The 18,709-nt window shown below is 40.7% G+C and overlaps 1 protein-coding gene across 1 annotated transcript in view; it reads right to left on the bottom strand.

The window, feature by feature from the left end:
• LOC117471621 (heterogeneous nuclear ribonucleoprotein C-like) overlaps positions 1-18,709 on the bottom strand; it is a 34,806-nt gene that overhangs the window by 2,286 nt on the left and 13,811 nt on the right. Inside the window, exons 3-5 of the mRNA XM_034116747.1 lie at positions 5,983-6,033; positions 1,675-1,844; positions 1,039-1,152 (exon numbers count right to left, since the gene is read on the bottom strand). Of these exons, the coding sequence (XP_033972638.1) occupies positions 1,039-1,152; positions 1,675-1,844; positions 5,983-6,033 (335 nt within the window). The remainder of the gene's footprint in view (positions 1-1,038; positions 1,153-1,674; positions 1,845-5,982; positions 6,034-18,709) is intronic.

Below are 18,709 nucleotides of genomic sequence, written 5' to 3' on the forward strand. Positions count from 1 at the left end.
AATACAAAAACCTGCACACATCCCACTGACTTTGTACGAGATGACAGGCAGAATCTAATAAAGGGAGTGACAAGAGGAAGGACAAACAAGGAGATACCAGGAGAGAAGTGAGAGACAGCAGAGCTAAGTGACAGACAGGGGAATCAAGTCGAGCCGGAGATAAATTAATAGGCTATGAAGATGAGAGCTATCACACGCCCAAGGTCATTCAAAGTAGGAAGAACACACATACTTCCCTGAAGGTCTGCACCGTCAGTTAAATTAGCCCCAGGACACATTCTCATTTTAGTTCACTGTCTGTTTATTTATTCAGCCTGATGTTATGATAATGACTCAAGGTTACGGTTCTTTTTTTGTACAAGAGCATGCAGCAGTGATTGTGGATATAGTGCTCAGTGGAGGGTGGACTACAAATTAAAAGCGTTAACTTTGCTTTAGTTTACGATCAGTTTAATTAAGATTCCAGCAAAACCAATTTTCTTAGGAAGGATAATAAAGCTCTGCCTTGTTTCTTCCCTGGGTTGTTAGTCTTTTTGGCAGGTGCAGAAACTGTATTGGCTTCTAATGTCCACATGAGGACAGCAGAAGCTCTTTTCATGCACACTGAGCTGCTGTTGTTCCAATTCATGATATGTGTCTGTTTTCTGAAGCTTCACCAGTTCCTTCCACCACACTGTTTGTCCAGCATATTCGAGAATTCGCTCACAGCATTAAATCCAGACAACGCACTCCAGTTCCTATCAGCCTTTATTCCGTTTTAAAAAAAAATACCTGACGGGAGTAAAAATAATTGATTTGTCAGGTAAAAAAGGAGTGGCTCTGGTGGTGCAGTGCATTCCTTATTCCCCAGTTTCCCCTGCGGCACAGATCCTAAATCATTTTGAATGGGGTTGTGACTGTTGGAGATAATCAAGCAAAATTCTGAAAGTAGCCTATTGCCTGAGTCCGCCTTAAAATGTTTTTGATGTGCGAATAGATTATCTATCATTCGATCTCGCACCTACCTGCCTCCACTGTGTTTGTGAATGAGTGTCTCACCTTTGTGGTCATTCCTCTGTGTGTCCATCCTGTCAAGACTGTCAAGCAGCCCATCGATCTGTGTCTTTATCAGAGTCAGCTCCTTTTTAATCACCTGCAACTCCTCCATGCCCACTGCAGGGATGAAGAGAGGGAAAACGTAAAGGACATTAAGAAATTATACAAGCAGGACATCTCTCAGGGAGACCTTTAAAGTTAGACATATTGGGTTATGGGGCATAATATATTAAAATGTGGCATGTGGCATTATTTAGATTTTATGAACTAGTAGGGCAGCATGAGCATAATTAACTATCCCATTTCTAAGGGTCAGATTTAGGTGTCATGAAAGGGGTTTGATTACAATCATGTTTCTACACTGCGATGTTTCTCTCATCAGGAACATCACAGAATTTTTTTTTAAAACTGTTGACTGAACTTCAATACTCAGTGTGTGCTCTAAGTACTACACACAGCATACTTTGCCTGCAATTGCTTTATACTTGAGGGATGGGTATACAAAAGTATTAATCTGAGGTTGACATTTAATTCTTCATACAGACAGGCATTCTACTCACTAGAGTTTTAGAGAAACATTGTAAATCTGCAGCTTCTCGTGCAACCTTTTTCGTGACTTGTTCCATTCATATTACTCACACTTGGATGTGGTTGAATTAGAGGATTGGGCTCTGGAGCTTTTGGAATGGGTTCTGTCTCGACTGCGTCTGTGCCCAGAGGAGTGGGAGGAGGAGCGCGATCGCTTGGCCAGACTGGGTCCCAGGGGCAGAGGAGACAAGGAGGCGGGCACACGCTGGTAGTCATACGCCCTAAAAATGTGGGAGATACAATTTTAAAACATTAAAACAAGAATTCCTTCAAATCAGTTGTGGAGAAAAGTAATGTTTTGGTATCAATAGTAAAACTCAGTAATTGCATTGGGCCTAATGTTGAAATATCTTAAACCCAGCCGTAGCTCAAATAAGTTGGTGATACAAGTTTGAAAAAAAATTGTCCAAAAGGGAAACATCTTCAGTGAAGAAAAGCATATGTTGAAGCAGTTCATAGATAAATATGGATATTTATATTCTATGGTCCTTTGTCTTTCTATTTGGGTTTCTGTCTCTCCTGCGCTCGCGTAGCCTCCTCCCTGCGGACAGCTCCATGTCTCTATCTGTCACTGAATGTAATTGGTTCTGTCAGGGCCAATCAATAGCTCTCCGCCAGGCTCGTAGTGTTGGTGACAGGGGGTGTAACACAGCCAAACTCTATAGTGCTTAAAGAACCCACACTGTGTCTGCATTTGTGTGTATGTGTGTGTCTGTGTGTGTGTGTTACTATAAGAATAGATGTGAATTTGTGATTGAAGCAGAAAGTGATTTGACCTCACATTTGAACCCAACAGCAGGAGAACCACAGCTAAGGGCTACCACAACCACCAATGCAGGAGGTGTGGGAACTAGGCCAATCAAATCTATGAAAGACTATACTAATGTATCTAACTAATTGTAGCCCTTAGAAAGAAATGGTACACCCCATTGTTTTTTTAAATAAAACAAAGGGATACACAGGGTTTCTGTTGGTTCACCAAAATAAATATGTTACTTTTTAAACTTTAAAAGGGGGCCTGTTATGCTAATTCTCAGGTTTCATAATTGTAATTTGCGCTTTTACTGTGACATGTCTCCATGCTTTAATGTTCAAAAAGCTCTTTATTTTTCTCATACTGCCTGTGCTGCAGCACCTCTTTTCACCCTCTGTCTGAAACCAGAGCCCAGTCTGCTCTGATTGGTTAGCTGGCCGGCTCTGTTGTGATTGGTCAGCCACTTAGAGATGTCCCTCCCCCTCCCCTATCACATACAATGTGTTGGAGCGCTAGCCAATAGAAGCATACATGTTACATAGTGATGTCACTATGTTACGGAAGTAAACAAAGGAGTCCAATGGAGGTGTTTCAGGCAGGGGGGGGGAGAGTGTGTGGACGAGAAACTCCCTCTGGAGGGATCACAGGGATTTAGGCATTTTCAGAACATTTACATGTACAAAAACATATGTAACGGACTACAGGAAAGGGAAACCCCCCCCCCAAAGAGTAATAAGGCCAAGACACTCTAATACTACATAGAATAACATGTATTTTTCATTCTCATTTTGTTCAAAGAATGACATACGGACAATAGGGCATTATATTTTCTATTAAACATTACTTCATTGACATTTAAATAATTTATTTAGCTATCTATGACAATAATTCCTAGAAATAATAATTAATTCATTAACTTTTTGATAAAACTTGTATTTACCCATTATGAGACAATGAGCCTCCTAGCTACTGAAGCGACAGTTTTTGCTTTGGGTCTCATAGTTCTGGCTGAACCTCCACAAAAAATGATTGAACAGCTATAACCATGTATAACATGTCCCGACAGGATTCAGCCACATACAAACAAATATATATCTAATGTGAGTGTCTACTGCAGGAATACAAATATATAAGTAACATTTCAAGACATATGGCAACATCGTGGACTTTTTATGGGGGAATTGAATTGAGTGCTTTCCAGATCTGCAGATAACAACAGTTTGAATATTCTCTCAATCTAGTCACAATCTGTATAAATCTGGATGGAGGACAGTCTGAGCACAGCCCAAATGGTTTCTGCGCAGCCATGAGAGTGAACAGTTCTCCTGCTGTAATACGTCAGCCGCCAACAACAGGGAGGCAAGCTGTCAGCTCCAAGGACTTGGAGTCGGACGGTAATGTGGATTTAGCTGTTAGCCAGACAGTCTGAAGCAGCCCGACTTCCTGAAAAGTTTGCCATATTGTTTTCTGTTTGGTTATTTTTCTCTAAAGCCTCTTTACTTGATACTGTGTACTTTGCACATCCACAGTAGACACATAGTCATACGCATCACAATGTCACATAAGGATGAAGTATATTAGGCCCTTCTTAAGTGTGAGATAAGAGGATTTGAGCATTGTCCGTGTGGGGAGACACAGAGACCAAAGACTTAGGGGAGTTTAAAGTCTTTTAGAGCTGTTTGCGGGGGCAGATAGACAATGTGTTGTTACACCGGCTTTGAAGTGTCATCTCAGAGAATGGAAGCTCAGACATGGAGAGACTGTAGACGAGTGAGGATTACAGAAAAGTGTGTGAGTGTGTGTGAGAAGAGAGTGTTTGTCTCTATGGATTAGACCCCACACGGAAAGCAGCTTTGTCAGCTGGGGCTGTTATCTGTGTGTTGAAAGACACTTTTCTATCGTGTTCACACAAGAGGACAGTAGAAAAAAAAAATAGAGTAATTTCTCCTTTTCCCCACGTACTGTTATTCCACAAAACAACAAACACGGAAACAAAAAGACACACTCACATACAACCACACACAATCCCCACACACTCACACCCAGAGGCAAACACATGTGCGCACACACAGAAAATATACACACATACCCAAACATATCCCCCCCCACACACACACACACACACACACACACACACACACACACACACACACACACACACACACACACACACACACACATACACACATACACAGCTGTCAGTTGTGCTAGCCAGCAGCATGGGGCATAATCATGCACTGTGTTAAAAACAAATTGAAAATCAGTAGTGAGTGTACCCCCCTGAGCAAAGTAAAACAAATGCAGAGTAAGGCATACCGAATGCAAAAAAAGATGACAGATACTGGGAGTAACAGAGCATCGATACGTGCGCGAAAGGCACTGGAACGAGGTGTATATTCTATTGTGTGAATTTGTGTGTGTGTGTGTGTGTGTGTGTCTGTTATGTGACTACTTGCTTTTATTCAGATATGCTGAGTGGAGTGTTTATGATTGAGACCTGGGGGATTTGGTAAAGGTCCCTGCGCAATTTCAGTGCAGGTCCAATAATACAGAACCATTCTCAGTCCAACTAAATACCTCATCTACCTAACCATTGCATTTGATGGTACACTGCACAACAGTGTGTTCTGCAGTTAAAAAAAGTAAACACAAGCTGTAATCTAACATGGTTTATAATCAGTACTGTGTTTTTAAGGCTTATTATGTAACCCTTATGTATATGATTATTGTTAAGCCGTTGTGGGCACTAAAGTAATGCAGATTCACTGAAAACGACCACCAATCTGTGACATTTTCACAACATACAACATCATTGTTTGGCAGTTAACAACAATACTTGAGTCAGCTTTAAATGCCTGCATTTAAGTTAAAATACTGTATAGTCAACCAACAATTAAGTGTTTTTGCTTTATAAGTCTTTCAGTGAAGGTTTTCTTTTCTTTTTTTTATTATGCCCTCAATTTGGGTGAAATAAAGAGCATTTTTCTTTGCTTTAGATAGCTTTAGACAGAGACTGAGAGGAATAGGTCTTCTGTTAGTTTGGGTTGACCGAGTGCACAAAAGACAAATACAGTAAAATGCGTACTGATAAATATCTGTATGCAGCAATATTGTCTTACCTTAGTGATTAGCTTTCATTTCTATAAAGGCATACCAGTGGGAAATGAGCACAGAGATCTTTTGTATTGATATACAACGCATACTGTTCAGTATGTCAATATATAGTACTTTGTTCATTCAGAGCTTTCCCACTATACATTATTTTTGTATTGACATTTTTACTTTAAATGGATGCAACTAAAGCAAATGATTTGAGTCTGTAGCACAAGTTTGGATGCTCAAATGTAATTGAACCGTCTGGGTGTCTTCAAAGAAAGTGTGCATTTGCGTGTTCTGTGTGTAACATGCAGTGTGTGCATGGCTGTTGAGTGGTAACAGGCAACATTGTGAGTAAAGACAGGATGACTGACAGCTGTGTGGCCGAAAACGACAGGCAGCGGAGACCGTTAGAGACACCAAGGATGAAGAATCCACTTGAGCCTCCTTCTTGAGCGTCCTGTGACATGCAGACAAGCAATAAGGTGTGTGAGCTGCCACTCGTGTACCTGTCATAGTAGTCCTCGTGATAGCTGTCATAGTCCAGGTCGAACTCAGATCTGCAGGGGAGATGGAGACAGAGACCGAGATGGAGAAGGGGTGGTTGGTAAAGTATTTGTAAACATCTACAAGATGCTCTTTCACTGGGGCGATAACACATTTCACTTAACAAACAGTAAGCTTGTTTGTTGTGTCAGGGTGTAAATGTGCGTGAGCCTCAACAGAGTAATATGGTACAATCACTTCATCTGGAAAGAATGCAATGTTCATGAGCTCCAGCCAGCTAGAAAAAGACATTGGATTTATTTTGCTGCAGCATCCAAGGTGGAAAATCCATAGAAATGGGCTTCTGTGCCAACTGTACCACTCACCGAACATCTCTATGTGTAAGCTTGGGGAGGCAAGCAGTGAGGCAGGTTGAGTGATGTGACAGGAGAGAATTTATATGGGCGAGTAGTCAGTGTGTACCGGCAATACATACCTGAGGAAGTGGAGGACAGAAAAGTGACACTAAGCCGTAGCGAGATCACATTCTGGTGTGACAGACCCCAGCATTCCTCTCTGGTTGGCACACAGAGTCGCTAATAATCCCTCCATGTTTCTCACCATCCGTCTGTCTCTCTCTGACTCACTCCCTTCAATCTGTCTTTGTCATTCTTTCATTTATCGGTTCTGCTTTCCATTTTGTTTGAACTGACCTCGCTTCATCAACTACTCTCTAATCAGTATTTCTTTACTTGCAAGGCCACTTGAAGCAATATAGGATTGTGTTACTTACACATCCAGCAGGTATGAAGCAACAGCACGTCATGAAAGGCTTGGAGATTAAATATTGCCATCGACCAGATATGATCATGCCGATAAGCTGACACGTCATTCAAGGATACATTATTCACTTTTGTTTGTGTACCCATTGTAATTTATGTCTGCAACCTCTTGTAAGCTATTGAGATAGCAGTTGGCATATATAGTATGATTCCAACACAGAATTGATGTTCTCTTTAGTGTTTATTGGCACTGGGAAGTGGTGATCAGGAACATTTGACATATTGGATGCCAACAAAAATACAAAATCATGCATCCATAGTTTTATATTCAAATCAGTGACATGCCCATGTTCACAAAATATAGGCCATTTGTATGTGGATTTTGGAGGACACTTAAACATATTTTGGAAGACTAAAACCCCCACAATCCTTGCCATCTGCTGATCACCCAAGGCGGCAGTGGTTCTCCTGGTTACAGAATAACTTCTGGTTACTTTGTTTTTACATCAGGGAAAACAGCAGTGGACTAGTCTGAAAACTCCACATTCAGAATCACACACGTACAGTTAAACATCATCGGGCTGGAAGAAGCTGTGTGCTGTGTGTGGGTCTCTGGATTAAATTACATTACGTTACATTACATGTCACTTGTTAGACGCTTTTATCCAAAGCGATTTACATACTCAATACCGTGGGCAATCCACACAGGAGCAATTTGGGGTGAAGTGTCTTGCCCAGGGACACAACGACATGCTGACTGCAGTGGGGTTTGAACCTGTGACCCCCTGATCCCAACACCAACGCACAACCTACTCTCACAGACTCTTCTCTGTCTCATACCAGCTGGTTTTCAGAACTCAGAAGACAGGAAACCACAACATTATTCTGTTGAATCTAATGTTAAGACTGTCCTCTAGTAATCAATTAAAAATGTACATGTTGTTTTAGAGTTCTGCTTTCCAAGTGATTTCAGCCAGAAGAAATCCTCACTGAGGGGGAGATGTTGTTCACTCCTATTGATGATCTCACATTGGCTCTAATTTTGTCAAAATATAATTTGTTAAATAATTACGCTTATTTTGTGAGTTTTTCTAATCTGTATTCCTTTTTGATTGTATGAAAGTATTTTTTTTCTGAATAAAGCATTAAAAAATCTATATATTGTATACTTATACAATTGTATCTTATTGTATATTATCAGGGTTCTTACACCTTTTCCAAAGTCAAATTCAAGCACTTTTCAAGCATTTTCAAGGTGCATTTTCAAGCTTTTCAAGCATCTTACAGCTGTTGTAAATTACATATTTATATACACATACTTATACTCAAATGATTATTTCCCTACCTCACATTAAATCAGATGTTCTTTATGCTATAAACAACCAAATGTGTGTTTCATAATAGCATTCTACATGAGGATGAAAAATTAAAAATGTTAGAAAAGAAAACTAAGTTTAATATTTCAAAATGTGTGACCCATCTGTACGTAGACTGGGCATCCCATATAACCTGGCTGAGCCAATATAAAACAATCAGCCAAATAACTTTTCAATATATTATTGATTACTATTTTTGAGGTACTTTTAGGTTGGCAGTAAACACAAGTCAGAGGTAAATGGTGTACTTTGACTCCACTACATGTATTTAATACCTTTAGTTACTTTACAGATGTGGATGAATGATGTGAAATATAATCAAGTGTTAAATCAGACTTTAGTTCCACCTGGAGTAAATTCACAAGCTACTCTGTAGTATACAAAGCCATTCAAACTAGCTGCAACTTTACCAGCTTTGATAACACTTTCATGATCAATCATTATAAAACATATCATATACAATTATTAGGGATGCTCCGATCGCCAATTTTGGAGCCGATCGCCGGAATCAGTATCGGCCGATACCGATATCGCTCTATTTTCCTCTCTCCCCCTCTCTCTCTCTCCTGACAGCCTGTCAGTATCTCCTGCAGCTCACTGATCCAGTAATGAGCGACCCGACAGTGAAGAATAAATATATTTATAACTAGTTTAGCTTGTTCCAGAGGTAGATAAAATAGCTAAGTGTGTTAGGTCTAACTCTTAATGTGTGTTCTGCTCCGCTCACCGGTCCGTCACAGCGGGTGGAGCTGCAGGATTTCTGCTTCACACACACGTTGCATACCGCTATTTTATTGTCATTTTCGGACACTTAAAATACTGCCAGACCGGTGAAGCCATTTTGGCGAGCTTTTTTGCCGCGCACAGAGAAAAGTGTCATGTATTTTACATGCAACGATAGCCTAATCTAAAATGCTCTACGATGGCGTACCTTTCATGTGGTGTGTGGCTCGTCAGCGCAGACTCTCGCATCGTTATTGTTGCACACTTTGCAGGAGGCTACTCTTGGGCTTCGCTTGACCCTCGTCTTAGCCATGGCTTGTATTTACTATTTGTCTTCTGCTAGCCAACGCTCGTTGAAACGGCAACCTCCTGGCATACTGTCATCTATCACTCTCATCAGAATGCCCAGGTCACACACGTAACAAAAACACTTGCCGGTCACGCGCATTGCGCGGGAAGGCCGGAGCGGAGCTGTTTTATGTAAAAGCGAAGCAATTAAGCGCGCTCCGACTTCTTTATTTTATTTTAATCTAAAAAGCGAAGTAAAGCATTTACAATTTCAAGCACTTTATCCCAAATTCAAGCACCATTCCCAAAATTCAAGCACTTTTCAAACCTTGAAAACACCTCGTACAATTTCAAGCATTTTCAAGGATTTCCAGCACCCGTACGCACCCTGTATTATATACTTTAACCTTTTTGTTCTTGTTTCTTGCACAGGTGCAAACACTTTGCACAGGCCCAAAACATTTCCACAAAGACAAAAACTGCCGTTTCAAAAGCAATGCACATAAAAAAACATTAATGTGCCAAAAACACATGCAAAGAAAGTGCAGCGCGTTTCTCTTAATGGAAATGTTTTGGCCCGTTATAGCGTGTTAGCGCCTGTCGGCCACCGTACTTATCTCTATCTCACTTAAAAACATATTTGAACAAATAATTAAAAAGTCAATGTAAACAGTATAGATCATATATGTCATATGATTAAGTGAAGCTAAATGGACAGGTTAGCCCAATCCATACAGACCTTAATTACATTCAAAGAGAGAGAGGGAGGGAGAGAGAGAGAGAAAGAGGGGGGCAGATGGACAGCAGGGTCACTAAAGGCTAATTAATTTCTTTTCATAATTTCTCAAGTGCCAAGGCAATCCATTAGACATGGCTGGCTATAAATCATCTCAGCCTCGGCGTGCCTGTCCCCGTGTGTGTGTGTGTGTGTGTGTGTGTGTGTGTGTGTGTGTGTGTGTGTGTGTGTGTGTGTGTGTATTAGCAAAAGAACAGATGCAGTTAGTGAACAAAGCATCCTATAGATTTCCTCAAACATGCACACCCGCCGTTGGGCAGAAAACCATCAGTTTCACTGCAGTTGAATCTATTGGAGAACCTCGAGTGTGTGTGTGTGTGTGTGTTTGTGTGTGTGCGTGTGTGATGAATTATTAGAGGTGTAGTTCACTTGGCTTAGAGCCTTGACAGATGCAATTTAAATCCCGCTAACAATGAATCAAAGTGACATTTTATGTGAGATTCTTGTTTTCTCGATTGTGGTGACATCTTGCGCGATACATATTCACTGCCATAGTCTTTTGTCCTTCACTTCTTTTACGATACATTTACAACATTGTCAACAGTTCTTTGTGAAGTCATCAGACTGGACAGATACCTTTTTTAAAGATAATACAATATATATAAATGTAGGTAAAAAATAAGACCAGAATATTGCCCCTGCCTGAAAGTAACCCCATCTTTAGAGTTATTCAAAATCTAGAAAAAAACACAAACAATCTTTTGTCACTGACAATAAGGTTTCCTCAACACAATAAGATCATTATGTATGTAACACAGAGATAGATAAGGCTTAATGTTACAGTTTAAAAAAAAACATCTGATGCAGAGCAACATCTACATCAATATTTATTTTATCTTTTAATATCTTTATGGTAAATGTCATTTCATTTCATTTTTCATTTCAAACCTTTATTTAACCAGATTGGTCCGATTGAGATCATAGATCTCTTTTTCAAGGGAGACCTGCAGCATATAGGTTCCACATGAAACATAAAACAATAAAGGACATCATACATTATATTTACAGGATACATTTACATAGTTACAGTATAGACATTTACAAGTACCCATAGTATCAACGAGCATTTCATTTAGCCTAGCTTTAAAAACATGCAGAGGATTGAGATTGCTCAGTTTCAATTCTTGCTGAAGATTGTTCCAAGCAAGTGGAGCTGCGCACATAAAAGCTGTCTTACCTAAGACAGTCCTTGCTCTTGGCACATCTAACAATACTACATCATGCGATCTCAGACAATAGCTGCTTGCAACTCTCTGTGTTATCAGAGAGCAGATATAATACGGGAGTAAAATTCCCAGACCCTTTTTTTCCGTTGCAGTAACTAAGCAAACACATTTGTTTTACCGAGGCACAGTTAAGTTCCTCTACAGTCAGGACTGCATTAAACCGTTTAGGGACGCCTCCCAGCATGCATTGTAAAAAAGGATTAAGTAAGGCTCATGTTATGTGTCAGACTCCATTTTTAATAGTGTTAATGTGCTCCTCATTGTGTTCCAGAGCCATTGTTTTGACATTTCACCTGTTGTTACACAATTAGACATATGAGCAAATGCAGTAAGATTAGAGTCCTGTTGTGCCCTGACATTTTCCATGTGAATACAAAGATGGGTTTATTGCTGCATGCCTGTTGCTAACAATAAGGCTGCAAATAAATATGCCGCTAAGTTCTTCGAACCTGTGAACCCCAGCTCTTCGTAATACTGTCTAAATACTAAAAGCATCTGTTCTCTCTGATTTCCATTGTGTTTTTGTCCTGTTAACTGTGAACAACAACTGTAAATAAGATAAGATCTTCTAGACAACACGCTTATTTCCCTTTTGCTATTTGTCTTAAATCCTATTTGAGAAATTCACATATATTAACAAACTTCTTCAGTCATGTTTTTTCCCGTTCGGAAATCATTATAGGATGAGACATATTCCCTCCTTTAATGAGAGGAAAATGAATCCATGCTTTTGTGTCTTCATGCTTGGATTTCTGTAATTCTCTATATGCTGGCTTCAGCCGAGGAGCTGCAGCTCGCCTTCAGCTCGTTCAAAAATGATGCAGCTCATCTTTTAACAAAGAGAAGGCACAGAAAGCACATTACTCCAACACTGGCCTCTCCCCATTATCTACCGGTGGAGTTTAGAGTTAAATATACAAATCTGGAAATTACCATCTCAAGTTTAGTACCTGAGTAAGTTTCTGAATTGTTAAGGCTTTTGTCCAAGTTCATAGCAATTTTCATAGCAAGGGGGGCCATGCATTTTTCTATATTTGCCACGGCGATTTAGAAGTGTTTGGTTTTATGTAAGATTCTTTCAATTTCAGAAATAAATCTCAAGAATCATTTTTATTTCTTCACTTTTTCAGACTGATGTAGTTCCTATCCTGCCAAATAGTCTCAATAGTGAAGGACCTTTTTTTGCTATAATTACATATGTATTACTTTATGAATGTAGGAGCAACAGGACCCCACATCCTTAGACAAACGTAAACCAATAACACTCAAGGTCAAGAGCTAGTGTTTAAACATTGCTAAGAGTGTGCAGAAAGGATCTTTTATTTATCCAACAAATGAAATGTAATGTCTCATGCTCTTTCTCTGATGTCCATGTGACCAAAAAGGACAAGACAGTCATTTTTGCAATAAAGTTATGAGTGCAGATTGAGTTGTGGTAGCCTAATGTAAAGTTCGTTTGGTAATATTCTTCATGTGGCAAACATAGATGAACAGGAAGCAGGTTGATACATGAGAAATGTTTCGGAGAGATTGGAAACTATAAACAATAAGTATGTGATTTACAGAATAGGAGACAAATACACTCTTGGCTGGTTATGAGCTGTTCGATGTTCCCTCTAAGTGTCATTGCCCATTAGGACTAAGCAGTGACTCCAAGAGCCACATATCTTATGATTAAGAGGCAAAGGACAAAAAAAGGTTGTTACATTGCCTGTGAAGGTAAAGTGCATTGAGATGTGATGAAGCTGATAAAGCTAAGAACAGACTGTTAAAGTGCAAAGTGTGCTAAAAGTGAATGTTTGCCATGTTTGGTGTAAGGTTTCAGCGTTAGTGTCCTGTTAGTTGTTGTGTTGTGTTCCTAGTGTTTGTCTAATTCTGTCTTATTTTGGTATTGACTCTACCCTCCCGTTTCAGGTGTCTGCACTTCCTGTCCTTGTGTGTCACCTGTCAGACTGAGGGGGTGTTTCTCAATCGCGAGTAAAGCTGCTTCAGAGCCACTATTTCAAGCATACTACGTCATCGAGTGCCGCCGAAGTACTGTTCCAATCTCCAGCATACTTGGAAATCTACCGAGCCCGGCGTACTCCGTTTGGAGAAATATCGAGGCTGCACATGAGTAGACTCCGCGGTCTTAAAATCCCCACAATGCTTTGCGCACGGACCAATTTCCCCAAATCTGTGGCGGAAGATGTAAGGCGGGGCCTCTCATATGACGCACACCTGCACACTTGCTAGCGGGTTCCACTCTTCATTTTCCGAATGCCAGGAAGTATTCTTGACTCGCTTCTGAAGCAAGATGCTCGGCAGACATGTGCTACCAAGCAAGCGTACTCGCGATTGAGAAACACCCTGATTGTTGTCCCCGCCCCTGATTGTGTCCACCTGTGCCCCATTACCTAATGTGTGTGTGTATAGCCCTTCTCTCCCTTTGTCTTGTGTTGGTTCGTCTTGTCTCTTCATCGTGTCTATGCCTGTAAACCAGAGACCTGTATGTAAACCTAGTCGAACCTAGAGATTCATTTGAGAGTCCTAGTAGATCCTAGTGATCATTATTGAAGACTTTGTAGTCTTTTATAATAAAGAACATAACAAAGACAACGGAATCGTGCATCTGAGTTCCTATGAGCCCATCGTGTCAATTGGAGTATGTGTTTTTACACAGTAAAACGTTGACACACACCTGCAAGCCAATCATATAGAGACAATTACTACAGAATGTCCAAATACATTCAAGTAGCTGTAGGAATGAAGACTATTGTCAATTGAGGGAAAGGAAAAAACAACTTACTGTGTCCTATTTTATGAAAGACATGTTGAATTAGAAACAAGTATCTTCTCGTATCTTAAAGAGAATGAAGTATCATATAGGACCCGAAGCCACCAATGGGTGTTTTTTCTAGCCAACATGGCCCCCTGTCCACATTCATAGTAAAATACAAAAAAAAACACAACAAAGCAGTATAATCACGAGACAACACATTGAAATACAACCTACATGTACACAAAAGAGACTGACAAGAACATGTATTCAAGAAGAAATGACAAAAACTGTGAAGTGGGACTTCTCTTCTGTTCAATCAAAAATTAGAAAACTACTTTTTTGTTCATAGACTGACAATTAGAGGTGGAACAGACGGAAAGAGATACCATGGGATGTTAGGGCGAGTATGATCAAGATGAGAGCAGAGAAGCTTTGATGGGGGGGGAGGAGGGGGAGATAAAGGGAGTGCTGGCAGCTCCCTCTCTCTCCCTCAGACTCTCTCTGAGGACAGACTGAGCTAATCTACTCCCTCCCTCCCGTTCATGTAATCACTGTCGCTCTTATTCTCTACTTTCTACTCGCTGACTTTTTCTTGTTTTTTTGTCAAATGTAATACTTCACCTGCATTAGACATACACATGTATAAGAATAGCCACACAGATGATAACAAGACGAAAACTGTATATTTCTTATTGAGTCATCTAAATTATATTATGCTACAGCTATATATACTAACGTGCTTTGGTCGAAAGACATATGTGTCACCTGCAAGTCAGAGACCTTTCTGTTTACACCGAGGCACTACTCACCATCCCTTTAACATCTCTGGTGACATTGAGGCAATATTGCAAATCAATAAGCAAGACTGCTTAATAGTAATATAGGGTACACAACCTTTTTTAATTAAGTTTTCCCAATATTTGACATTTCCATCTGGTTATTTTATCAATAGTATCAGTATCGCAGTATAAAATTACCAAGATCATAAGTATTGATTCCTGATAATGACCCCTACACACATGGCAGCTTTTATAATTAGTCCGGAGGTTGTATTAGCATTTGACAAACAGCATCTTCATTATTTTCTGAGATCCTACTTAAACATGCAGCGATCACATACTCTGCTGCCTTAATCAATGATGTGTGCCGGACAGTAGTCGATCAATAACACATTACCATGTAATCTGCTTCTCGACATCCATTACAGCTTGGCCCACTGGTCTGCATCATTTAGATGTAGTGAATGTGCCGCAGGGCAGTGATGCACAGCTACAGGCCGGAGCATGAGAGGAGAGCAACCTCAGGGGCTCATAAACGTATATCCTACATGCATCAAGGTGGAATTATAGCCAGAGAGCTATTTATTCAGTCGGAGAAATAGAGCTACATGGATAAAGGTCAGATTGCACTCATCCTTCCTCACTTTGGTTTAAGTAGCTCTGAATGGCTGACAGCCATTTGGGTTTGATTGCAGCGAGAGAGGGGTGGAAGAGCAGTGCATTCAAAGAGAGAAGCTGGGGAGTGCTGCTACATCAATACGGCACTGAACAGGAGCCAGGACTTGAGCCAAACCATAGCAGGCACATATCAGACAAAAGACATGCATCAGAGACCAGGAGACTCAATAAAGAGGGTCCCTTAAGAGAAAGGTTTTTTCTCTTTCTTTGGTCAATTCGTCGATCAGAATGCATCCCTCTTGTCCCATTACAAGCGCACTCATCAGTGGTAAACTAACACTTAGATGGCAGGAGGAGGCAGAGCCACCTTGCCAAAGCTCTCAAACAAGAGTGGATAAAGTGGAAAGGACAGAGAGGGTGAGAAGGGGTGGAGTGGAGCTTTTGTTAGAGAGACAAGGAGGATTGGGACGGAGAGAGGAATGAGTCAGATTCTCCTACAGCTGTCGGGGTGTGGACATTCCTGACTGAGGCAGTAGGATCGGCCGTGGCTGAGACGAGGCGGGTGTTGCGTGGTTTAATTTCTGTTTGATTAGCCAAAGAATGTTAGAGTTGGAAATAATGAGCCTAGAAATGATAAATCAGCCTGTGTACTTGCATCATTACCAGCAAACAATCATGGACAACTGACTATTTGACAAAACGTACTCATCTGAGACAGTGTTTTTAAATGTTTTCTCACAAGGGAGAGGAGACAGTGTCATTACAGTCTGTAATCATTACATCTTAATGTCACCATTTGCAGCACGGCTTTGATCCAAAAGCAACTGAATAGGTTCAAAAGACTAAATAGAAGCATTTCAACAACAAATACGTAAGAGAAACAGTGAGGGGAAACAAAGGGATGTTGCAAAAACAGTAAAGAATAGAGGAGATAAGAGGAGAGGAGAGGAGAGGATGACCCTCGACTGTCTAAACAAAAGATTAATATAAGCTGCCTTTCAAATCAGGCAATCGTTCGCGTCTTTGCTGTGATTAAAAGCCCAAAAGGCTTTTATATGAATTGCTCATGTAGCACTCTTGCAGGACAGGATATATGATAGACACTGTACATGTTTTATTGTCACAGTTAAAATAAATATACCCATTCGGATCCTGGCCTCTGTTTGATAAAGAAATACACCGCAAGTCTAAAAATAAGATCACAGAAACCAAAATCTCTGGCTTTAAAATCACTGGAAGACATAAAGTATAATCTACTTCTGTGTGTGTGCTGCAGTCCTTTCGGTACGAGTGTGTGCGTACATTATGTGGGTGTAGGTATGTCTGCTATGCATAAATATGTGCATATGTAAGTGTGGGTTAAACTGGATGCGTACAGTACGTGCTGCAGGGATTTGTACCTCTCAGTAGCATCAACAATGTGGCCTAATCCTCCTGGAGGCAGAGTGTTTGGAGTGGGATAAGTCCAATTCTTCTGCGTGACTTGAGACCATCTGCACACAACTCAACATGCAACAAAATGTGCAAAGTTGCTACCTAATTTTTTCTTTCTTTCTTAGTAAGCACTTTTTAAATAAAGCTTGTTGTTGGGGCTCATGAGGGAGTGAGAGGTATGTGGAAAAGAGAGCTGGTTAATATGTCATTTGCCCGTTAGTGATGCAGTGCGTGTGATTGTTCGTATTTGACTGTGTGGCTTCTCTCCAGGAGGGCCAAATGCTTTAGCTCCATGCCATTTATCAAAAAGCTCTGGGTCTCGCAGGGAGCAGTAATTGGAAATTTCAGAGTTCAGGTTATTAAGTGCTAATTAGCAGCATTACACAGCAGTAAGGTGACAGGTGACATCCAGGGCACTCAGAGAGACCCCTCCCCTCCACCCATTACCAAGAGCTTGAGGAGCATAGTTATCAAGACACTTTCTCTGAAAGCGGCGAATATCCCCGTCATAACCGACTTAGAGCGAGAAGTTAAAAGGTTACCCAGGGCTGCCTGGAGTAATTAATCCTTTCAGCCTTTTCAACTCTGTCAAGCCCCTGCATCGTTTCCGTGTGCTGAACTATGCTGTTGTCCTGGAATTACTGAAGAATTAAAAAGCTAAAAGTCACTTCAGCTCAACTGCATGAAGGGCAAAGCAGCATGGTTACACTGAGCTAAAATGAACTCGCTACTAAAAGTAAAGTAAAAAAGTAAGGACACTATCACGAAAATACCAAAACTCTGATAGTGTGTATGTGGATCTGAACAGAAGGGGGATTTCTCAATATTAAGCTGCCATTCAGAAAGATCTCAGAAGAGCTGTCTGTGGTTTTAACTGTGATCGACAGGACCGGCATTTACCGAGTAAACCTCAGACTGCAGTCAGTGATCCTCACTGGACAAAACTTTAACCTCAGATAACATTAGCTATGCTGAGTCAACAACCATATGCCTCAATTTTGGAAGATTTTTGGAGATTGAAAGAGGCAGAGAGAGACCAGGATTTGTTGAAGGAGATAGACAAGTGAACAATCCTAACAAATTGTGTTTGTACACAAAAAAATGATCAAATAAACTATTTTCAAGGTTGTTCTTAAGAATTGTATAATTATGACACACCTTCCAAATAGTGAAAAGTGATGATGTGTATACCTTTGTGTATGTCCTGTACACATTTCCTGCTGCGACGAGTCAAAATGTCTCCTGTAAAGAAAGGACTCTGAATGAAGTCAACAGAGGGAGGTCTGTGTAATAATACAGCACGCAGTGTATGTGTTATATGAAGGGCATTCATCAGTAGGCATCACAGGTAAGACTGCACAGCGAAGCTGCAGGGAGGTGACTTTGAGGTCTGTGTGAGTGTGTGTTTCTGCATGTGTGTGTCCCTCATGGAGGCCAAAGGTCAAAATAAGGTCTGGCTTGTTTTTGTTGAAGCATTCCTTAACGTAAGATGGTGCCAAGTCACAACAGGGTGTCCAGTACATCAACTGTCTTTAAATCAGCATCTGTCTTCGTATCGTGGCGGCTGATTCTGCAGAGTTGCTTATTTACCCTTCCCATGGGACTTTTGGAAGAAACTATTCAAATTGAATTCACTAAATGCTTATATGCAGGTTTCTAGAGAGTGACTGTTATTATTTGGTATTGTGAGTGCATGTATGCATCCCGAGGTTCACTGGGGTCGCCAATATTCTGTAGTACCACTTGGGACACGCAACCACTTGTCCTGACACACTCATATTTTTTTGTACTCACACAGTCATTTTTACTCCCTCTATTCACCATGCTAACCCCCATTACCCCTCTCTGCTGACAGAGAGCTTTTCCAGTCCAGGCCACAGAAAAGGTTCTCCTGCTGCCTCCCCATTGCTGACAGGCTCAAAGACACCCCTCCCCTCCTCACTCATTCATTTACTCTGCACTCCCTC

The sequence above is a fragment of the Trematomus bernacchii genome, unplaced genomic scaffold, assembly GCF_902827165.1.
Source record: "Trematomus bernacchii unplaced genomic scaffold, fTreBer1.1, whole genome shotgun sequence".
Taxonomy (NCBI): Eukaryota; Metazoa; Chordata; class Actinopteri; order Perciformes; family Nototheniidae; genus Trematomus; species Trematomus bernacchii.